Genomic DNA, 24,118 nt, shown 5'->3' on the forward strand with positions numbered 1-24,118 from the left:
CCATCCCTACAGTGAAGCATGGTGGTGGGAGCATCATGCTGTGGGGATGTTTTTCAGCGGCAGGAACTGGGAGACTAGTCAGGATCAAGGCAAAGATGAACGGAGCAAAGTACAGAGAGATCCTTGATGAAAACCTGCTCCAGAGCGCTCAGGACCTCAGACTGGGGCGAAGGTTCACCTTCCAACAGGACAATGACCCTAAGCACACAGCCAAGACAACACAGGAGTGGCTTTGGGACAAGTCTCTGAATGTCCTTGAGTGGCCCAGCCAGAGCCCGGACTTGAAGCCAATCGCACCCTTCTGAAGAGACCTGAAAATAGCTGTGCAGCAACTCTCCCCATCCAACCTGACTGAGCTTGAGAGGATCTGCAGAGAAGAATGGGAGAAAATCCCCAAATACAGGTGTGCCAAGCTTGTAGCGTCATACCCAAGAAGACTCAAGGCTGTAATCACTGTCAAATGTGCTTCAACAAACTATTAAGTAAAGGGTCTGAATACTTTCCAAAGGCAGTGTATATAAGTGTGTAAAATATATATATATAAAATAATGATATAGATGGTTTCATGTGGAAACCCTCATTAAATACCACATTCACTATGTTGATGGTTTATATTTATTTTGTTTTAAAGCTTTGTCCTTTTTTTTTAAATCATCCTAATGAATTATTTAATATATTTGACATGTGATAAAGCCACACAGAGGGCCAGAGATCATTACACACATCGGTGATAATCTGACGCACCCAAAATAGGCCACTAGATATATAGCCCCCTGTATATAGCCTCATTATTGTTATGTACTTTTCTTGTGTTACTTTTTGATTTGACATTTTTTTATCTTTAGTTTATTTCGTAAATATTTTCATAACTCTATTTATTGAACTTCATTGTTGGTTAAGGGCTTGTAAGTAAGGATTTCACAGTTTCACACTAAACCTGTTGTGTTCGGTGCTGTAATGAACACAATGGGAGACAGACAGCTGGTTTCAAGCGCAGGTGTTGTAAAGGACCACAGGAGGAGGCAGGTAGCCGGGTCCAGGGACAGGCAGAAGGTCATACACAGGAGGAGGCAGGTAGCCGGGTCCAGGGACAGGCAGAAGGTCATACACAGGAGGAGGCAGGTAGCCGGGTCCAGGGACAGGCAGAAGGTCATACACAGGAGGAGGCAGGTAGCCGGGTCCAGGGACAGGCAGAAGGTCATACACAGGAGGAGGCAGGTAGCCGGGTCCAGGGACAGGCAGAAGGTCATACACAGGAGGAGGCAGGTAGCCGGGTCCAGGGACAGGCAGAAGGTCATACACAGGAGGAGGCAGGTAGCCGGGTCCAGGGACAGGCAGAAGGTCATACACAGGAGGAGGCAGGTAGCCGGGTCCAGGGACAGGCAGAAGGTCATACACAGGAGGAGGCAGGTAGCCGGGTCCAGGGACAGGCAGAAGGTCATACACAGGAGGAGGCAGGTAGCCGGGTCCAGGGACAGGCAGAAGGTCATACACAGGAGGAGGCAGGTAGCCGGGTCCAGGGACAGGCAGAAGGTCATACACAGGAGGAGGCAGGTAGCCGGGTCCAGGGACAGGCAGAAGGTCATACACAGGAGGAGGCAGGAAGCCGGGTCCAGGGACAGGCAGAAGGTCATACACAGGAGGAGGCAGGTAGCCGGGTCCAGGGACAGGCAGAAGGTCATACACAGGAGGAGGCAGGTAGCCGGGTCCAGGGACAGGCAGAAGGTCATACACAGGAGGAGGCAGGTAGCCGGGTCCAGGGACAGGCAGAAGGTCATACACAGGATGAGGCAGGTAGCCGGGTCCAGGGACAGGCAGAAGGTCATACACAGGAGGAGGCAGGAAGCCGGGTCCAGGGACAGGCAGAAGGTCATACACAGGAGGAGGCAGGAAGCCGGGTCCAGGGACAGGCAGAAGGTCATACACAGGAGGAGGCAGGAAGCCGGGTCCAGGGACAGGCAGAAGGTCATACACAGGAGGAGGCAGGTAGCCGGGTCCAGGGACAGGCAGAAGGTCATACACAGGAGGAGGCAGGTAGCCGGGTCCAGGGACAGGCAGAAGGTCACACACAGGAGGAGGCAGGTAGCCGGGTCCAGGGACAGGCAGAAGGTCATACACAGGAGGAGGCAGGTAGCCGGGTCCAGGGACAGGCAGAAGGTCATACACAGGATGAGGCAGGTAGCCGGGTCCAGGGACAGGCAGAAGGTCATACACACGGAGTCCAAAAAGGAAACAGTACAGGCAGGGAAAAGGCTAGCAACGTTGTCCGGGAAATCAGACAATAGGTTGATAACAGGAAATCTGATAGGCTAAAGTACAGGCAGGGAATAGGCAAAAGGCATTGTTAGAGAGGCAGGAAAAAACTATCATACACAGGAGGATTAGATTACAGGACAAACAGAGCTCCGACTAGACGTGTGTCACAAAGCAAACAATACATCACAATCATGGGGTGCAAAGAACTGAACTAAATAGTGTGTGATAATGACATACAGGTGTGTGAATAGGTGATCAGAATTCAGGTGATTGGGATCTGGAGAGTGAGCTGCGTTCAGGGAATCTACGTGTTTGAGAGTGTGAGATGGAAGCAGACGTTACAGGTGCATGTGACAAATAAAATTTGATTTGATTTGTTTGGAAATGTTTTGAAAGATACCAAAATTCTGGTAGTTACTGGTAAAATTCCAAAGTTTTGAGTAATATCCTCTCCCTTTGCGACCCTAGTTTTGAGTGAGAAGATAATTAGTTAGTGCAGATTATTTCAGCGTGGTAGGCAGATGTGATTAAAATACTATTATTCTATCAAGCATGTGTGAGTGGTTGGGTTTTATATCATTTTGTATCCCTGACCAAATTATTATAGGGAGAGAGTGGTGATGATGCTGGTGTCACTGTTCAAGATGATAATGATGAAGATTATAGCATTCCTGACAACAACCTTTAACCTCATCTAATATGTGCATACATTCTCAGTTCCATTGTTCCATGTGGCGACGACAGCGGAGGCTGCTGAGGGGATGGCAGATCATAATAATGGCTGGAATGGAGTGTCATGGAATGTTTGATACCGTTTGAACTAGAGGTGAAAGAAACACACACCTGTTTATTAGAGGTGCTGGCTCGCAGAGTAGAACACCTGTTTAGGAGAGGTGCTGGCTAGCAGAGTAGAACACCTGTTTAGGAGAGGTGCTGGCTAGCAGAGTAGAACACCTGTTTAGGAGAGGTGCTGGCTAGCAGAGTAGAACACCTGTTTAGGAGAGGTGCTGGCTAGCAGAGTAGAACACCTGTTTAGGAGAGGTGCTGGCTAGCAGAGTAGAACACCTGTTTAGGAGAGGTGCTGGCTAGCGGAGTAGAACACCTGTTTAGGAGAGGTGCTGGCTAGCGGCGTAGAACACCTGTTTAGGAGAGGTGCTGGCTAGCGGAGTAGAACACCTGTTTAGGAGAGGTGCTGGCTAGCAGAGTAGAACACCTGTTTAGGAGAGGTGCTGGCTAGCAGAGTAGAACACCTGTTTAGGAGAGGTGCTGGCTAGCAGAGTAGAACACCTGTTTAGGAGAGGTGCTGGCTAGCAGAGTGGAACACCTGTTTAGGAGAGGTGCTGGCTAGCAGAGTAGAACACCTGTTTAGGAGAGGTGCTGGCTAGCAGAGTAGAACACCTGTTTAGGAGAGGTGCTGGCTAGCAGAGTGGAACACCTGTTTAGGAGAGGTGCTGGCTAGCAGAGTAGAACACCTGTTTAGGAGAGGTGCTGGCTAGCGGAGTAGAACACCTGTTTAGGAGAGGTGCTGGCTAGCGGAGTAGAACACCTGTTTAGGAGAGGTGCTGGCTAGCGGAGTAGAACACCTGTTTAGGAGAGGTGCTGGCTAGCAGAGTAGAACACCTGTTTAGGAGAGGTGCTGGCTAGCAGAGTAGAACACCTGTTTAGGAGAGGTGCTGGCTAGCAGAGTAGAACACCTGTTTAGGAGAGGTGCTGGCTAGCGGAGTAGAACACCTGTTTAGGAGAGGTGCTGGCTAGCAGAGTAGAACACCTGTTTAGGAGAGGTGCTGGCTAGCAGAGTAGAACACCTGTTTAGGAGAGGTGCTGGCTAGCAGAGTAGAACACCTGTTTAGGAGAGGTGCTGGCTAGCGGAGTAGAACACCTGTTTAGGAGAGGTGCTGGCTAGCGGCGTAGAACACCTGTTTAGGAGAGGTGCTGGCTAGCGGCGTAGAACACCTGTTTAGGAGAGGTGCTGGCTAGCAGAGTAGAACACCTGTTTAGGAGAGGTGCTGGCTAGCAGAGTAGAACACCTGTTTAGGAGAGGTGCTGGCTAGCAGAGTAGAACACCTGTTTAGGAGAGGTGCTGGCTAGCAGAGTGGAACACCTGTTTAGGAGAGGTGCTGGCTAGCAGAGTAGAACACCTGTTTAGGAGAGGTGCTGGCTAGCAGAGTAGAACACCTGTTTAGGAGAGGTGCTGGCTAGCAGAGTGGAACACCTGATTAGGAGAGGTGCTGACTAGCAGAGTAGAACACCTGTTTAGGAGAGGTGCTGGCTAGCGGAGTAGAACACCTGTTTAGGAGAGGTGCTGGCTAGCGGAGTAGAACACCTGTTTAGGAGAGGTGCTGTCTAGCAGAGTAGAACACCTGTTTAGGAGAGGTGCTGGCTAGCAGAGTGGAACACCTGTTTAGGAGAGGTGCTGGCTAGCAGAGTAGAACACCTGTTTAGGAGAGGTGCTGGCTAGCGGAGTAGAACACCTGTTTAGGAGAGGTGCTGGCTAGCAGAGTAGAACACCTGTTTAGGAGAGGTGCTGGCTAGCGGCGTAGAACACCTGTTTAGGAGAGGTGCTGGCTAGCGGCGTAGAACACCTGTTTAGGAGAGGTGCTGGCTAGCAGAGTAGAACACCTGTTTAGGAGAGGTGCTGGCTAGCAGAGTAGAACACCTGTTTAGGAGAGGTGCTGGCTAGCAGAGTAGAACACCTGTTTAGGAGAGGTGCTGGCTAGCAGAGTGGAACACCTGTTTAGGAGAGGTGCTGGCTAGCAGAGTAGAACACCTGTTTAGGAGAGGTGCTGGCTAGCAGAGTAGAACACCTGTTTAGGAGAGGTGCTGGCTAGCAGAGTGGAACACCTGATTAGGAGAGGTGCTGACTAGCGGAGTAGAACACCTGTTTAGGAGAGGTGCTGGCTAGCGGAGTAGAACACCTGTTTAGGAGAGGTGCTGGCTAGCGGAGTAGAACACCTGTTTAGGAGAGGTGCTGTCTAGCAGAGTAGAACACCTGTTTAGGAGAGGTGCTGGCTAGCAGAGTGGAACACCTGTTTAGGAGAGGTGCTGGCTAGCAGAGTAGAACACCTGTTTAGGAGAGGTGCTGGCTAGCGGAGTAGAACACCTGTTTAGGAGAGGTGCTGGCTAGCAGAGTAGAACACCTGTTTAGGAGAGGTGCTGGCTAGCAGAGTAGAACACCTGTTTAGGAGAGGTGCTGGCTAGCAGAGTAGAACACCTGTTTAGGAGAGGTGCTGGCTAGCAGAGTGGAACACCTGTTTAGGAGAGGTGCTGGCTAGCAGAGTAGAACACCTGTTTAGGAGAGGTGCTGGCTAGCAGAGTAGAACACCTGTTTAGGAGAGGTGCTGGCTAGCAGAGTGGAACACCTGTTTAGGAGAGGTGCTGGCTAGCAGAGTAGAACACCTGTTTAGGAGAGGTGCTGGCTAGCGGAGTAGAACACCTGTTTAGGAGAGGTGCTGGCTAGCGGAGTAGAACACCTGTTTAGGAGAGGTGCTGGCTAGCAGAGTAGAACACCTGTTTAGGAGAGGTGCTGGCTAGCAGAGTGGAACACCTGTTTAGGAGAGGTGCTGGCTAGCAGAGTAGAACACCTGTTTAGGAGAGGTGCTGGCTAGCGGAGTAGAACACCTGTTTAGGAGAGGTGCTGGCTAGCAGAGTAGAACACCTGTTTAGGAGAGGTGCTGGCCAGCGGAGTAGAACACCTGTTTAGGAGAGGTGCTGGCTAGCAGAGTAGAACACCTGTTTAGGAGAGGTGCTGGCTAGCAGAGTAGAACACCTGTTTAGGAGAGGTGCTGGCTAGCAGAGTAGAACACCTGTTTAGGAGAGGTGCTGGCTAGCGGAGTAGAACACCTGTTTAAGTGAGGTGCTGGCTAGCAGAGTAGAACACCTGTTTAGGAGAGGTGCTGGCTAGCGGAGTAGAACACCTGTTTAGGAGAGGTGCTGGCTAGCGGAGTAGAACACCTGTTTAGGAGAGGTGCTGGCTAGCAGAGTAGAACACCTGTTTAGGAGAGGTGCTGGCTAGCAGAGTGGAACACCTGTTTAGGAGAGGTGCTGGCTAGCAGAGTAGAACACCTGTTTAGGAGAGGTGCTGGCTAGCAGAGTAGAACACCTGTTTAGGAGAGGTGCTGGCTAGCAGAGTAGAACACCTGTTTAGGAGAGGTGCTGGCTAGCAGAGTAGAACACCTGTTTAGGAGAGGTGCTGGCTAGCAGAGTAGAACACCTGTTTAGGAGAGGTGCTGGCTAGCAGAGTAGAACACCTGTTTAGGAGAGGTGCTGGCTAGCAGAGTAGAACACCTGTTTAGGAGAGGTGCTGGCTAGCAGAGTAGAACACCTGTTTAGGAGAGGTGCTGGCTAGCAGAGTAGAACACCTGTTTAGGAGAGGTGCTGGCTAGCAGAGTAGAACACCTGTTTAGGAGAGGTGCTGGCTAGCAGAGTAGAACACCTGTTTAGGAGAGGTGCTGGCTAGCAGAGTAGAACACCTGTTTAGGAGAGGTGCTGGCTAGCGGAGTAGAACACCTGTTTAGGAGAGGTGCTGGCTAGCGGCGTAGAACACCTGTTTAGGAGAGGTGCTGGCTAGCGGAGTAGAACACCTGTTTAGGAGAGGTGCTGGCTAGCAGAGTAGAACACCTGTTTAGGAGAGGTGCTGGCTAGCAGAGTAGAACACCTGTTTAGGAGAGGTGCTGGCTAGCAGAGTAGAACACCTGTTTAGGAGAGGTGCTGGCTAGCAGAGTGGAACACCTGTTTAGGAGAGGTGCTGGCTAGCAGAGTAGAACACCTGTTTAGGAGAGGTGCTGGCTAGCAGAGTAGAACACCTGTTTAGGAGAGGTGCTGGCTAGCAGAGTGGAACACCTGTTTAGGAGAGGTGCTGGCTAGCAGAGTAGAACACCTGTTTAGGAGAGGTGCTGGCTAGCGGAGTAGAACACCTGTTTAGGAGAGGTGCTGGCTAGCAGAGTAGAACACCTGTTTAGGAGAGGTGCTGGCTAGCAGAGTAGAACACCTGTTTAGGAGAGGTGCTGGCTAGCAGAGTAGAACACCTGTTTAGGAGAGGTGCTGGCTAGCGGAGTAGAACACCTGTTTAGGAGAGGTGCTGGCTAGCAGAGTAGAACACCTGTTTAGGAGAGGTGCTGGCTAACAGAGTAGAACACCTGTTTAGGAGAGGTGCTGGCTAGCAGAGTGGAACACCTGTTTAGGAGAGGTGCTGGCTAGCAGAGTAGAACACCTGTTTAGGAGAGGTGCTGGCTAGCAGAGTGGAACACCTGTTTAGGAGAGGTGCTGGCTAGCGGCGTAGAACACCTGTTTAGGAGAGGTGCTGGCTAGCGGAGTAGAACACCTGTTTAGGAGAGGTGCTGGCTAGCAGAGTAGAACACCTGTTTAGGAGAGGTGCTGGCTAGCAGAGTAGAACACCTGTTTAGGAGAGGTGCTGGCTAGCAGAGTAGAACACCTGTTTAGGAGAGGTGCTGGCTAGCAGAGTGGAACACCTGTTTAGGAGAGGTGCTGGCTAGCAGAGTAGAACACCTGTTTAGGAGAGGTGCTGGCTAGCAGAGTAGAACACCTGTTTAGGAGAGGTGCTGGCTAGCAGAGTGGAACACCTGTTTAGGAGAGGTGCTGGCTAGCAGAGTAGAACACCTGTTTAGGAGAGGTGCTGGCTAGCGGAGTAGAACACCTGTTTAGGAGAGGTGCTGGCTAGCGGAGTAGAACACCTGTTTAGGAGAGGTGCTGGCTAGCAGAGTAGAACACCTGTTTAGGAGAGGTGCTGGCTAGCAGAGTGGAACACCTGTTTAGGAGAGGTGCTGGCTAGCAGAGTAGAACACCTGTTTAGGAGAGGTGCTGGCTAGCGGAGTAGAACACCTGTTTAGGAGAGGTGCTGGCTAGCAGAGTAGAACACCTGTTTAGGAGAGGTGCTGGCCAGCGGAGTAGAACACCTGTTTAGGAGAGGTGCTGGCTAGCAGAGTAGAACACCTGTTTAGGAGAGGTGCTGGCTAGCAGAGTAGAACACCTGTTTAGGAGAGGTGCTGGCTAGCAGAGTAGAACACCTGTTTAGGAGAGGTGCTGGCTAGCGGAGTAGAACACCTGTTTAAGTGAGGTGCTGGCTAGCAGAGTAGAACACCTGTTTAAGAGAGGTGCTGGCTAGCAGAGTAGAACACCTGTTTAGGAGAGGTGCTGGCTAGCAGAGTAGAACACCTGTTTAAGTGAGGTGCTGGCTAGCAGAGTAGAACACCTGTTTAGGAGAGGTGCTGGCTAGCAGAGTAGAACACCTGTTTAGGAGAGGTGCTGGCTAGCAGAGTAGAACACCTGTTTAGGAGAGGTGCTGGCTAGCAGAGTGGAACACCTGTTTAGGAGAGGTGCTGGCTAGCAGAGTAGAACACCTGTTTAGGAGAGGTGCTGGCTAGCAGAGTAGAACACCTGTTTAGGAGAGGTGCTGGCTAGCAGAGTGGAACACCTGTTTAGGAGAGGTGCTGGCTAGCAGAGTAGAACACCTGTTTAGGAGAGGTGCTGGCTAGCGGAGTAGAACACCTGTTTAGGAGAGGTGCTGGCTAGCAGAGTAGAACACCTGTTTAGGAGAGGTGCTGGCTAGCAGAGTAGAACACCTGTTTAGGAGAGGTGCTGGCTAGCAGAGTAGAACACCTGTTTAGGAGAGGTGCTGGCTAGCGGAGTAGAACACCTGTTTAGGAGAGGTGCTGGCTAGCAGAGTAGAACACCTGTTTAGGAGAGGTGCTGGCTAACGGAGTAGAACACCTGTTTAGGAGAGGTGCTGGCTAGCAGAGTGGAACACCTGTTTAGGAGAGGTGCTGGCTAGCAGAGTAGAACACCTGTTTAGGAGAGGTGCTGGCTAGCAGAGTGGAACACCTGTTTAGGAGAGGTGCTGGCTAGCAGAGTAGAACACCTGTTTAGGAGAGGTGCTGGCTAGCAGAGTGGAACACCTGTTTAGGAGAGGTGCTGGCTAGCAGAGTGGAACACCTGTTTAGGAGAGGTGCTGGCTAGCAGAGTAGAACACCTGTTTAGGAGAGGTGCTGGCTAGCGGAGTAGAACACCTGTTTAGGAGAGGTGCTGGCTAGCAGAGTGGAACACCTGTTTAGGAGAGGTGCTGGCTAGCAGAGTAGAACACCTGTTTAGGAGAGGTGCTGGCTAGCAGCAGAGTAGAACACCTGTTTAGGAGAGGTGCTGGCTAACAGAGTAGAACACCTGTTTAGGAGAGGTGCTGGCTAGCAGAGTAGAACACCTGTTTAGGAGAGGTGCTGGCTAGCGGAGTAGAACACCTGTTTAGGAGAGGTGCTGGCTAGCAGAGTAGAACACCTGTTTAGGAGAGGTGCTGGCTAGCGGAGTAGAACACCTGTTTAGGAGAGGTGCTGGCTAGCAGAGTAGAACACCTGTTTAGGAGAGGTGCTGGCTAGCGGAGTAGAACACCTGTTTAGGAGAGGTGCTGGCTAGCAGAGTAGAACACCTGTTTAGGAGAGGTGCTGGCTAGCAGAGTAGAACACCTGTTTAGGAGAGGTGCTGGCTAGCAGAGTAGAACACCTGTTTAGGAGAGGTGCTGGCTAGTGATGTAGAAAACTTGAGCCTCACACTCTAGGAGCTCAGATGCAATAATTTAATAACCTAATCTGTCTTCATCAGGTTATGATACCGTTTGATTCCATTCACTCCACTCCAGGCATTATTAATGAGCCGTCCTCCCCTCAGCAGCCTCCACTGACCGACGAACCGACCCACACTCCCGTTATTTTCATTACATTCCATTGATGTCCATTCAAAGCAACCACCCAGACACTGAGAGGGAACACAGACCAATTAAACCAATACAGGCCTCATAGACTCAGCACACCACTCACTCTGCCTCGGTGTGTGTGTGTGTGTGTGTGTGTGTGTGTGTGTGTGTGTGTGTGTGTGTGTGTGTGTGTGTGTGTGTGTGTGTGTGCGTGCGTGCGTGCGTGCGTGCGTGCGTGCGTGCGTGCGAGCGTGCGTGCGTGCGTGCGTGCGTGCGTGCGTGCGTGCGTGCGTGCGTGTGTGTGCCTGGCAGATAGCAGCCCGGGTAAACAGGAACAGGAAATAAATGAAAGGATGTCGTAAGCACTTTAATGTGAAAATCATAAATTGCCTCAAAGATACTCCAAGACTGAGAGCAACTAGAAACCTTGAAAACCAATAATCATAGAAAGTCAAGCGGTGATGATGATGATGATGACTGTTCTACCTCTCTCTGTCTTTCTTTCTTCCCCCCCAGGCGCTGGTGGGAGAGAAGTATGGCAGTATCCGCGTGCCGGGGGAGGTGGAAGCTCCAGAGTTTGAGATGATCCTGGACGCTGCGGTGGAGGCGGGCCTAGACACACACATCCTGGAGGAGTGGTACTGTCGAGATGAGAACTCCGTGCCGCCGGCCTACTACCTCAAACCCAAAGCCCAGATGTTGAAGAACTACCAAAACTCAGTAAGATCTGAAACCTTCTGCCTCAAAAAACCTACAGAACATATGCTCAGACCCAGTTGTTCTGGAATGGCCGTCGGCCAGGTTCTCTTGCAGTGGAGGCTGGTGGGAGGAGCTATAGGAGAACAGTCTCATCGTAATGGCAGGCAGGACAGACACGGAACGGAGTCAAACGTGGTTTCCCATGTGTGTGATGTGTTTGATACCATTTCACTGTCCTCCTATAGCTCCTCCCACCAGCCTCCACTGTTCTCTCGGATCATATGGAAAAAGACTGAGTAGGTCGGTCTCAGTGAGACTAGCCCAAGATACTGAAACATCCATATTCAGTCGACGCTATTATCCAGAGCGACTTACAGTTCGTGCATTCATCTTATTAAGATAGCTAGGTGGGACAACCACATCAGCAAAGTCAGCGAAATTAAAAAATATGGACAGACAAATTGGGCTTTACAATCATTTACAAAAAGACTTGGAAATCTATTTCAAATTACAAAAAATAAAATGACAGTAAGGATCTTTAGTATCAGTATCATATTTACATTGGAAAAGGGAGCTTTTCTGCTCTGTTTTAGTCTAAGCAAACTGTTATGCTTGGATGCATGCCCTTCACATTCACAAAAAGGGCTTTTTTAAAGCACTTGTAATATTGGCCATTAAAAGTCACCTGGAAACAGCTCTCTCAAAACGTCTGGACATCAAGTTGCTTCTCCCGTTAGAATGTGTTGTTCTGGTGGAAAGTTCTAGTGGAAAGTGTGAGACCTATAAAGATTCACCTTGCGTTTTCTTAAAAGCTTTGTAAATCTTACTGTGAGTCGGCACTAAGCAGTAAACATATCTGCAGCTCTCCATGCAGCTGTCACAGTCCCCATATAACTACAGTGCTAGGCTAGTTAGTTAAGTTAAGCATTATAAATACACTGTAACGGGTAGCTGAATGTTTGTGCATGCCTGTGTGACGGTCACCCTGTCACTACAGTACTAGCTTTTAGCATGCCGCTTTGGCTAGCTGAACATTTAGCGCTTGTGTCACTCAATGCGGCTCTTCCTCTTGGTTGGAGGTTTGATGGAGGAAAACAGCACAGTTGGCATCCTGGAACCTTCTCTCGTGAATCTCATTAACTTCCTGTCTCCAGCACAGGAGGTTGGTGGCACCTTAATTGGGGAGGACGGGCTCGTGGTAGTGACTGGAGCGGAATCAGTGGAAGGTATCAAATACATCAAACACGTGGTTTCTATGGTGTTTGATGCCGTTGCATTCGCTCCGTTCCAGCCATTATTATGAGCCGTCCTCCCCTCACCAGCCTCCACTGCTCTCCAAGGATATCTACTGTAGTTCTATTGGTATCAGCAGATATAGACGTCCTCTATATGTCTGTGTGGTCCAGTCAGCTTGTGGAGACGATGCACTATATTGCATCGATTTGTCGTGGGCCCAAACAACTTCAACAGTTTCTACCATTTACCAACTTCTCGATAAGTTCCTTCCTTTTTGCCTTGCCAAAAAAAGAGCTGTATACACTAGGTCTCTGGCTTTGTTAAGACTGCCGTCTGAAAATCAAAAGCATACCAATCGAGCTAGTTACTTATTGTTTAATCTACTCTATATGTTCAACAACAACAAAAAAGTGCAACTGTGCATCAATTCCAACATTAAAAAACTCCCTTTATCTCCCTGTCTTCTACAGATGGAGTCGAGCAGTGCAGCCAAGCTGAAGAACGACAAGGCGTGGAGGAACGTGTCTGGGGAGATCAAGGGGATCTTCCGTAGGTCTGTCCTGCAGCTCCAGGAGAAGGGCACCATGAAGCCACCTCAGGCCAAGAAATTCCTCTGCTCTGGTATGAAGGCTACTCCTGTCCCCTTCTTCTTCTTCTTCTACTTCTTCTACTTCTTCTACTTCTTCTTCTTCTTCTTCTTCTTCTTCTTCTTCTATGGTGTTATACCATCAAACTCAGTATAGTATATTGTGTTATTTAGTGTTGTGGCTTTTTCTTGTTTTACTGAGCTATATTGTACAACCAAGATATGTGTGTCTGTGTTCATTTGACCTCCTGAAACATTTAACTGGGGAAGGCTTTAGTTAAATATAGTTATTATGATGATTTTGTGGTAGCAATCTGTTTTCCTCATGAGCCAATGTACCATCAGAGAGTTTCTACAGATACGGAAAACGGAGATAAACCGACACATGCAGACTAGATATAGCCCATTTAAAAAAAAATATCTCTCTGTGTTTACAATATAAAAAAGTAGGTCTGCCCTAGAGGGCTCCAAATGTGTTCCAAATTGGGTCTAATTACACCAAAAGTCACTCCATTTTGGGTGAATGTAATCATCACTGATTGAATTGGACACTATCACCCGTTTTGAGGGTGAAAGAGAAAGTTAGTATATTCCCTGTGTCTGCAAGGTGTTTCTCTGGCATATCTCTGTAGCCTTTCTAGGCTGATGTACCTTGCAAAATGTTTGTTGAGTTTTGTGGGACATTGGCATCATGGGTGGCCACTGTGGTTTCTTTTGTAGGCTAGGTGTTTGTACCTAGAGAAAATGCAGCAACAGCCTGTTTTATAATGAATATAGAGAGAGTTTTGTGGATTGTCTCTAACTATGTTCCCCTTGCTGAGCCATATATACGCTGTGGACAAATTCACAAATTCACACAAAGTCATTTTACTTGATTACCATGTAGATTTCTATATTTGATTTGTTCAAAGGCATAGCCAGCGCTTATGTGTACTGGGGGGAAAAATACATTCAGTATGCCAGTTAATTGACTATTCCGAGCTTCAAACAGCATTTATCTCCCCCTTCTTTTCCCTCTGGCTTTTCTAACCGTCTCTTCTATAGCACGCTGCAGTGTGGGCGATACTACACGGGAGATGCTGGCAAAGTTTCAGTAGAACTGTCTCTTTGAGGAGGAGAGGGGGGGGGGGGGGGGCTGTGATAAGGCTGCAATGCTGGTTATGTGATTGTATCAACCGTCTTTCTCCTCAAACAAGGCTTAGGGGAAACATATCTAATCGCAGACTAAAGGCAGGCTAAAAAAGACTGCCAGAATCTGTGTGGCTTTACTTAAAGACTCGCAAATCTCCCAAGTCTGTTTTGAAGACAAGCTTAGGCGCTCACAACAGAACACAATGCTAGCCTTCTTCAAACTCCTTAGAAAAGTAGTAGGCCTGTAGTGTGGGTTCAGAAACAATAACTCACATAACTTTGAACAATATTAAGACTCCAAATCTTGTGTGGATGAGACTAACTCCTCAGAAATATTATATAGCAAGTTTCTTCAAGGACAAAACATTTTCTAACTTTGAATTGATTTGTTTGTTTGTTTTTTGTTTTTCTCCTGTTTTTTCAGCCTTGGAGGATGAACTGGACTTCGCCTTGGGCAAACAAACGCCGGCCTTCCTCAAGAAGTGTGTCTGCTACATCCGCAAGATCTCCAACTTCGACCGGCACGCCAAACTCCCGGAGATGGCCAAGTACATGGACATCGTCGTCGCCGAGGACCGCGTCATGCGTAACCAGGAAGCCTACGAACGTCTTTTAAAAGTGCGAGACGAGTTTATCCCCACTGTGGTGGCCTCGTCCAACCTCCGCGTCTACTCCTCTGTGACTCACTGCGACATGAAACTAGGCTACTCCCAGGAAGTGGAGAGCCACTACGTGGAAGGCTTGTGTAAACAGTTCTACGAGGATATGGTGGACATCATCCAGGCCACGGTCCAGCAGAACTTTGACACAGAAACCGACCCCCTGTACGACGAGATCCTTCAGCACCTCTCCCTGTGTAAGAACTTCTCGGCCTTCTACGATTATAAGAGCGAGACGCTGGACCTGGTGCAGGAGTATCTGCTGCCGTCTAAAGGGAGTAGGATGAGCCCCCTGGTGGTCTACGGTGGGCCCTGCACGGGGAAGACACTGCTGCTGGCCGAGGTGGCCAAACAGGTGATTGACTGTACTGTTGAGGGGGGGGGGTGGACTTTTAGGTCTTAATGGGACTTCCTGGTTTAGATGTTGCAATAATAAATGAAAGGCTTTATCAATTACAACAGGCATTTGTGTGAGAGATAATGTACATTTTGGGGTCTATCTGTGTTCGTCTGCTTGAGTGCGTCTGTCTGTGTGTAAGAGTACGCAAGGGTGTCGATTTGCTCGTTACGCGTGCATTATCCATCTGTGTTAGTTTGCTGCATGTAAGTCCATCCATCAACTATGCACTTGTGCCTATCTTTGTGTTTGCAGTAGATGTGTGTGTGTGTGTGTGCGTGTGCGTGTGCGTGTGCGTGTGCGTGTGCGTGTGCGTGTGTGTGTGTGTGTGTGCGTGTGCGTGTGCGTGTGCGTGTGTGTGTGTGTGTGTGTGTGTCAGGTCACTGTTCACTTACTGGGCCGTCTGTTTGCCCAGGTCATGTTAGGGTCATGTTGCAAGGGAGCCCACACAGTGCAGTCACCCGATGCCGCTCTACCCTGCTTCTTGACCTTTATAATAGATTCCTTCACCTCTAATATATCACAGTTGACAGTTCATTTATCACAGGTGAAATAGATTGCTCAGAGTTGTCACATAGAACAGAGTGCTAGATATAGTAGATATAAAAGCATTTGTCTTTATTTGCTTCTACCTGCTGCTTCTGTGGAGGGAGGGAGGGAGGGAGGGAGGGAGGGAGGGAGGGAGGGATCTGTTGACAGCCTGTCGACCAGAGCAGACTGTCACAGACTGTCACAGATTTTAGTCGCTAACTCTATATCCATCATGATGAACTCTGAGACCTGGTCTCCTTGGAGTTGACACATAGATATTTAGTGTGACATTTACGGTCAGAAATGAGGCCCCTGGATTCTACGTGCCATGCGTGTCACGTACAATAGAATCCACACAGTCCCAGTCCCACATGTAGACACACACACCCGCACTAACACACACACACACACACACTGCTATAGTCTAGGAAGGATTCTAGGAATCACAGCAGGGGGCCTTGGTGAATGATTGAATGAAACTATAAATATGTATGAAACAAGGGAAACAGGGAGCAACACTGATTCATGAAATATTTCTCATGTTGGGAAAGTCATTGGATACTTCTATCTTAGCCTGCATGGCTGCCAGTTCGTTCCTGCACTCATGCCAACTCCTTGCCAACTCCTTTCTCGTGCAAAACATGATTTGACTTGACAATGAAGTAGACTAAAGCACAAACAGATCTGGGATCAGGCATTTTTAGACTCACATATCTGAGATATGCACTGGGCACCTGACTGGCCAGTCCTCCTCAGATCTGGGATCAGGCATTTTTAGACTCACATATCTGAGATATGCACTGGGCACCTGACTGGCCAGTCCTCCTCAGATCTGGGATCAGGCATTTTTAGACTCACATATCTGAGATATGCACTGGGCACCTGACTGGCCAGTCCTCCTCAGATCTGGGATCAGGCATTTTTAGACTCACATATCTGAGATATGCACTGGGCACCTGACTGGCCAGTCCTCCTCAGATCTGGGATCAGGCATTTTTAGACTCACATATCTGAGATATGCACTGGGCACCTGACTGGCCAGTCCTCCTCAGATCTGGGATCAGGCATTTTTAGACTCACATATCTGAGATATGCACTGGGCACCTGACTGGCCAGTCCTCCTCAGATCTGGTATCAGGCTACGTCTATCTAACTCTTGAAAATGTTTACATTTTCGCTTGTTGTTTTTCTGTTTACCTCATGGCCTTGGCGAGGAGAGGACAGCTTAAAACGTTCACAGGATCTGTTGAATAATGTATCAACTCTACTAACTGAGTTCACATTCATGCGGTTATATTTGTAAAGTATATGTCCCCAGGAGACAGAATACCTGGTATTGAAACAGACCTCTGTCCTCTGTACACTGCTCTAACCTTGGCATCACATCACGCCCAGTGCTTTCCGAATAGCAATTCTAGCTCCTTCCACTTTAGTAGAGCTTTATGTTGTCTTCTGAGTCACACAGAGTAAATATGGATTGGGTAAAAATGATTGCAAAAAGCTAGAGCTAATTAGAAATTACACAATAACACAAAATTAACGACAAAACTATATATATAATTTTTTTCACAAAGCTTTTTCAGGTTTGATAACCCTTCCCTTACAGTGGAACGCGCTTTGAGATGCTTTGAGGCTTTGAAAACTGTTTTATAAATGCAATCCGTTATTGAAAACATGGCCTTGTACATTTTCTCTCTCTGAGTTGTGTATTGCGCATCTCTTCACAGAGCTCCTTCATGTAAGACAACTATCCTTGAAAAAGTGACTAAATCTCTTTTCTCTCTCTCTCTCTTTGTCGTTTCCAGGCCTACACGTGGCTCCAGACGGAGATGGGCCCCGAGACAGACCCGGTGGTCATCGTCCGCTTCGTGGGCTCCTCGGAGTTTGCCACAAACCTGCGTACCCTCCTCCAGAGCATCTGCGAGCAGATAGCCATCAACTACCGCTGCCTCATCCACTTCCTGCCCAACAAGATCCAGGAGATGACGGAGCTGCTAGTCAACCTCCTTGGGGAGTCCTCCTTCCAACGGCCCCTGGTCATCATCCTGGATGCGCTGGAGCAGCTCTCAGAGGCCGACGAGGCCCGCAAGCTGTGGTGGCTTCCCGCCCACCTGCCTCGCACTGTCCGCATCGTTGTCTCAACATTACCCAACAAGCACGGAATCCTCCAAAAGCTCCGCTGTTTGATCCATGACGAAGGACGCTACGTGGAGCTGGTGCAGCGTGACCGCAAGACCTGTAGTCAAACACTGAAGCAGCAGCTGCTGGGGTTGAAGAGGAAGGTGACCTCGGGACAGCAGATCTATGTCAATGAAGCGCTGGCCAAGTGCACGCTACCCATGTTCGTCAACCTCGTCTACCGGGAGGTGGTACACTGGCGCTCGCACAAGGACGTGGACGACCGTTCGCTGTGCTCCACCGTGCACGAGAGCATTGAGCAGCTCTTCTACTCGGTGGAGAACAAGCTGGGGCAGCGGTTCGTGTTCAGGGCGCTGGGATACATTACCATGGCCAAGGCGGGCTTAACGGAGGTAGAGCTGGAGGATATTTTGTCACTGGATAACAGTGTGCTGGGAGATATCATGGTCAGTTCAAATCTAAAAAACCCGCTGAGGATCTCCTATGACCTGGTGGCGAGGTTGAAAGAGGAACTGGAGGGGTACCTGGTGGAGAGGCAGGTGAGAAACGTTACCCTGATGGTGTGGGCCAATAGACATCTGCACCTCATCGCCCAGAAGCTGTATCTTAGCAATGAGGAGGACGTGCACCAGATGCACAGCCTCCTGGCCGAGTACTTCCTGGGGGCGTGGTCGGGCGGCAGAAAAAAGATCTTCCACTGCGACAACAACCACTTTGCCTCGCTCAACATCTCCCAACACAAGAACCCCCACCCCCAGCAGCCATCCCACAAAGAAGCATCCGCCGAGAAGTACTCCTATGACAGGCAGACCCCTGAGCAGCCCTGGGTGTTCCAGTGCAACCTCCTCGAGCCTGACATCTTCTTCGTCAACCACAGGAAGATGACAGAGCTCCTCTACCACCTGACTCGGAGTGGCCGCACGGACGACCTCATGTACGGGGTCATCATGAACTTCAGTTGGCTTTACACCATGATCAAGATAGGGCAGTTTGAGAAGGCGCTGACCGACATCGACGTAGCTTACAGCTACTCCCAGGAGAAAGAGCTCAAGTTCTTGGCCGCCACGCTGCGCAGCATCAAGGTCAAAGTGATGAAAAACCCGGCGTCCCTGTCTGCAGAGCTGCAGCAGAGGCTCCTCCCCGTGGTAACCTCCCTACCAAAGCTTCGACACCTCCTCCTGGAGTGCGACAAGGACGGCCCCAAGTACTGCTCCATCGTGCCCCTCCACTCCTCCATGGACGTCACCTACAGCCCTGAAAGGCTGCCGCTGTGCTCCAGCTACATGCAGATAGTGGAGATCCTGCCCACCCTAGCCCCCAACATTGTCCTCGTGGCCCTGGACGACGGGTCCGTCAGCACATGGGACGTGGAGAGCAGGCAGCTCCTCCGGCAGATAGACACGGCCCGCTCGGTTGTCTTGGGGATCAGACTAACAAGCGATGAGAAGTACCTGGTCGTGGCAACCACCAAGAATACGCTGCTCATTTATGACAACCATAAGTCCTGCCTGCTGTCCGAAGTAGACATCAAGGGCTCCAAGCACTGTGGTATCACGGGAGGGGTGGCTTTCATCAACGGATTCACACTGGCCAGCCATCATGCCTTGGCCTGGCTAGAGGCCAGTAAAGACGTTAATGTGATCGATCTGCTCTACGGCTGGCCCCTCTACCAGTTCCACTGCTGGTACGAGGTCACCTGCGTCCAATGCTCCCCGGATGGAATGTATGCCTTCTGTGGTCAGTATCTCAACACCACGTCCATCTTCCATCTGGGCACCGGGGACAAACTAGCCACGGTCACGTCCGAGTTTTCCGGGGGATTCGTCAAGTCCATCTTAGTCCTGGACACCATTCACCAGATGGTGATGATCGATAATGAGGGGAGCCTGTCGGTGTGGAACACCAAAGAGATCACCAACCCCAGACTGATGGAAGATTACGACTGCCGGGGGGACGAGAGCGAGGTGGTGGGCATTGAGCTGTCAGAAGACCAGCGCTCCATCCTCATCTGCAAAGACAAGAGCATCGAGGTCCTGGACACCAAGTTGTGGAAGATGGCAGAGAAGTTCAAGGCCAAGCGCGCTGAGCGTTTCGTGGCAGCAGTCCTCTCCAAAAATGGCCAAAGTATCGTGGCCTCCATGGAGAACACGTCGTCCATATTTGTGTGGAGGAGGGACAGTGGGCAGTGCATGGCCAGTCTGATTGAGATCTCTGGGGCCATCATTAAACTCATCAAGTCCACCCACCACAACCTGCTCCTGTCTGTTGCTAGCAGTGGAGTGCTATCTGTCTGGGACATTGACATCATCACCGCCATGTCCAACATCGACAAAACAGGTAAGAGGATCCAGAGTTTACAGCTTTCTGGAAGGGAAGACTTTGTGTTCACCATGGATGGCTCCGAAGCCATCCACAAGTGGAACTTCAGCACGGGCTTCATCGAGACTGTCTTCAAGCACGAGGGCTTGGTGGAGAACTGTGTCCTGACCTCCTCCGGGGATCTCATGGTGACGTCGGATGACAAGTGCAGCCAGTACATCTGGCACACGGCCACTGGCGAAAACATTTTCCGCATCAACGGACAGAAGATATCCCAGCTCCTGATGACCCACAACGACCAGTTTGTGGTGTCCCTCTGCGAACAAAACTGCTCCCGAGTCTGGAGGCTGGCCACCGGACACAAAGTGTGCAACATACTGGTGACCCTCCAGAACGCACTGATCACCACCGCAAACACCTTCCTAGTGGGAACTACTAAAAACAAGCTGCTCGCTGTCAGCCTCTGGTCAGGCAGTATTTCTAAGAAGTTTGTCTGTGACGACGGCATTAGCATTGTCAACTTCAAGCTTATTCCCGACTGCCCTGACTTCGTGGTCTTCATTACATCGACAGAGACTGTGTTTATATGGAGCGTGGCGGACGAGTCAGTCTGCAGACGCGTCCAGCTGCCTACTAACTTCCTCAAAAACCTGGAAGACTTCCAGATTTCACCAAATGGGAAACTGGGTATTGTCTCCAAGGGCGACGAGAACATTAACGTGTTGGACCTTCACAGCGGGAAGCTGAGGCTTGTCCACGCCGCCGGTATCATCTGGCGGCAGAAGCTGTCCAGGGACGGGCGCTACCTGGTCTACATCTGCTTCCGGAACTGCGATGAAGATGACGAAGCGGGTGTGGTGTCCAACCTGATAGTGATGCGTCTGGCAGATGGAAAGAGCATCGGAACATGCTCCCTCTACAAGACGCCCACCTTCCTCTGCCTGTCCCAGCGGGCACTCAACATCATCATCGGCTTCGAGGACGGCAGCATCAGCACATACACGGTGGTGGACCGCGTGGACGCCGCACTCAAGATCAAGATTGCCACGTCCAACAGCCGGCAGATCGTCAACAACGCCTCACAGAAGGTAAGGCCCAAGTGCGGCAACCACACCTTCAAGACCATCGCCGACTGCGTGTGGAGGGAGTCCACTGAGGTCTTCTCCAGGGATAGCCCCATCAATGTCTCTGACTCAGGGGAGCCAGAGACCACCACTCCCACCAAAAAGAGTGAACTGTTGCAATGAAGGGGGTGGGGGGGGGGGGGGGGGGTTACAGTTGACCCTTGTTTACAGCCACCTGATTCAGCTGCAGATGTCCTCTGTGTAGTTTACTATATGCTGGCTGCTACTATAACGCTGCACTCAAGTCATGTATTACTACAACCTATATGGTGTTAGATTATTCATTTTCTTCACACGATGACTGTTAGAATCCAAGTAGTTTTTTATGGTTCTAATTTTCTTTTATATATGTTATAAAATATATTTAATGTATTGGTTTGACATAATTTTTCCCTTTTGCATTTGAAGAACAATGTTGATATTTACATTTCTCCGTTTTACATTTCCAAAGTCATTTCGGTTAGCTTTACCAATTTTCTTCGTACGTGTGTTACTTTCTTTGCGTTGTGCATATTATGCCATAATGTCGTTGTTAAGAAATGTGTATTTATTTATGTTTAATTAAATCATACGTACTGAACATTAAACTATATACACCACCGTTCAAAAGTTTGGGGTCGCTTCGAAATGTCCTTGTTTTTGAAAGAAAAGCGCATTTTCTGTCCATTAAAATAACATCAAATTGATCAGAAATACAGTGCAGACATTGTTAATGTTGTAAATGACTATTGTAGCTGGAAACAGCTGATTTTTAATGGAATATCTACATAGGCGTACAGAGGCCCATTATCAGCAACCATCACTCCTATGTTCCAATGGCACATTGTGTTAGCTAATCCAAGTTTATCATTTTAAAAGGCTAATTGATCATTAGAAAACCCTTTTGTAATTGTGTTAGCACAGCTGAAAACTGTTGTCCTGATTAAAGAAGCAATAAAACTTATTTAGGCTAGTTGAGTATCTGGAGCATCAGCGTTTGTGGGTTCGATTACAGGCTCAAAATGGCGAGAAACAAAGGACTTCTAATGAAACTCGGCAGTCTATTCTTGTTCTGAGAAATGAAGGCTATTCCATGCGAGAAATTTCCAAGAAACTGAAGATTTCGTAAAACTGGCTCTAACCAGAATAGAAAGAGGAGTGGGAGACCCCGGTGCACAACTGAGCAAGAGGACAAGTACATTAGAGTGTCTAGTTTGAGAAACAGAGGAGTCACAAGTCCTCAACTGGCAGCTTCATTAAATAGTACCCGCAAAACACCAGTCTCAAAGTCAACAGTGAAGAGGCAACTCCGAGATGCTGGCCTTCTAGGCAAAGTTCCTCTGTCCAGTGTCTGTGTTCTTTTGACAATTTTAATATTTTATTTTTATTGGCCAGTCTGAGATATGGCTTTTTCTGTGCAACTCTGCCTAGAAGGCCAGCATCACGGGGGTCGCCTTTTCACTGTTGCTGATAATAGACCTCTGTACTGTATGTAGATATTACATTAAAAAATCAGCCGTTTCCAGCTACAATAGTCATTTACAACATTAACAATACCTACACTTTATTTCTGATCAATTTGATGTTATTTTAAATGGACAAAAAAAAAATGTTGCATTTCTTTCAACAACACAAGGACATTTCGAAGTGACCCCAAACTTTTGAATGGTAGTGTGTGTACATATCTCTTTTGGCTGCTGCAATTCGTGCAACTCCTTAAAATGTTATGTTTGCTTAATGCAATCAAAGTGAGTGCCTGGTTTATGAAATGTATTTTATTTTCCTATAGACTACTGAGATTTGCAGGGAATTCGTAGACACAGTATATACAGATACATATACTAATTTAGCATACATAATCAATTTGATTTGATTTAAATGATCAAAAAATGTTTTAAAAAAATATATAATTGAGGATTAAGGTACTTTAGTGGCAGTGTTGAGTTTGAGATTATAAATACATGTATTAACATATTAACAGCTCTGGTCCAACTTTACCTGCAGTTTCCGGTTCATGAATTTCTCAGTATAGTGTAGCATCTCACTGTACGTATCCATGCCTTAAACAGTCTTCTGTTTTACAGCTTTTACCTTCAGTGAAAAAACAATTGTCTTAACATTTAGAGAGAGAGAGACAGAGAAAAGTGTTATTAGGCACAATGTGGTGAAAGTATTGAAACGTGTTAGATTATCAAGGTTTTGTGAGCGTCAGGTCGTTGTGAAGGATATTCGGGAACGATGTTCCTAAAGATACCCGTGATAATATTTTTGGGGGGGTTATTTATTAGTCGTATTGATAATCGTTTGTCTTTGCTCTTTAAACAGGTGTTGGTTTTTGACTTTGTTTAACATAGTCACGGAGATTCGGAGTTGAAATGAAAGGATATCATCAGGCGATACTAGCGTTTTTGGTTTTCTATAAACCTTTTAAGGGCTATTCTGTCTAATTGTACGTATACTTATTTTCAACAGTTGAAACATTGGCCCACTTAAGAACGTAAGTAGCAGTATTAAGCTTTAACATATTTAATTATTATATATTTCAAAGCAAAACGATCTAAATCTAGAAATATCATATAGTGTATTTGAGAAAGTTCAGATCTTAGTTTGATGTACTGTTCTGTTGACAATGGTCCATATGTTTTAAGGCTTTTACTTACTTACATCATGACCAAATTGTTTGAGTGTTTTACAGTGATTATGTTGACGTTTTCTCTATCTTTGCTAAGACATTGAGTCCACTTGATATATTGGAATGCCAGTTTAAAGAGTATATTTGAATGTGTCCATATGGAAACCAGTATATGGTATTATTGTATGTAACTTGAATGACTTTTAATAACATACATGTTTAAAACAAATAGTACTGGAAATGAATGTTTCTACCTTATTCTTTGTATGGTCAGGACTGACCTGTTTAGAGAAATGTATATTTTCATAAATGTTGTACCTACATTTTGTTACAGAGTTGTTTAACTGGACTTATTCTAACAGGGGGAGAAAAAAAATTAACTTATGTCTGAAGCAATATGAAATCGTGTGTATGGAACATTTTTAATGTAATAAATCGGTTCACTTTTTGCCTCCAGAATTTTGTGGTGCTTGTCGTTACAGCAGTCTGAAGTCGTGACTGATCATCTAGACCAGGGCTGGGCAACTTTGATGGGGCGTCACACAATAACGGAATACCCACATCCATTCTTACACATGCTGTCAGAGCCTTCTGGGGCTCCCTAGCCTTCTGGGGCTCCCTAGCCTTCTGGGGCTCCCTAGCCTTCTGGGGCTCCCTAGCCTTCTGGGGCTCCCTAGTCTTCTGGGGCTCCCTAGCCTTCTGGGGCTCCCTAGTCTTCTGGGGCTCCCTAGTCT

The 24,118-nt window shown here is 48.3% G+C and overlaps 1 protein-coding gene across 1 annotated transcript in view; it reads left to right on the forward strand.

Moving 5' to 3' along the window:
- LOC120049456 (NACHT and WD repeat domain-containing protein 2-like) overlaps positions 1 to 20,896 on the forward strand; it is an 80,215-nt gene extending 59,319 nt beyond the window's left edge. The window contains exons 4-7 of the mRNA XM_038995721.1: positions 10,469 to 10,672; positions 12,358 to 12,508; positions 14,029 to 14,618; positions 16,997 to 20,896. Coding sequence (XP_038851649.1) covers positions 10,469 to 10,672; positions 12,358 to 12,508; positions 14,029 to 14,618; positions 16,997 to 20,896 — 4,845 coding nt within the window. The remainder of the gene's footprint in view (positions 1 to 10,468; positions 10,673 to 12,357; positions 12,509 to 14,028; positions 14,619 to 16,996) is intronic.
- The last annotated feature ends 3,222 nt before the right edge of the window (positions 20,897 to 24,118 follow it).

This window comes from Salvelinus namaycush, chromosome 6, assembly GCF_016432855.1.
Source record: "Salvelinus namaycush isolate Seneca chromosome 6, SaNama_1.0, whole genome shotgun sequence".
Classification (NCBI taxonomy): domain Eukaryota; kingdom Metazoa; phylum Chordata; class Actinopteri; order Salmoniformes; family Salmonidae; genus Salvelinus; species Salvelinus namaycush.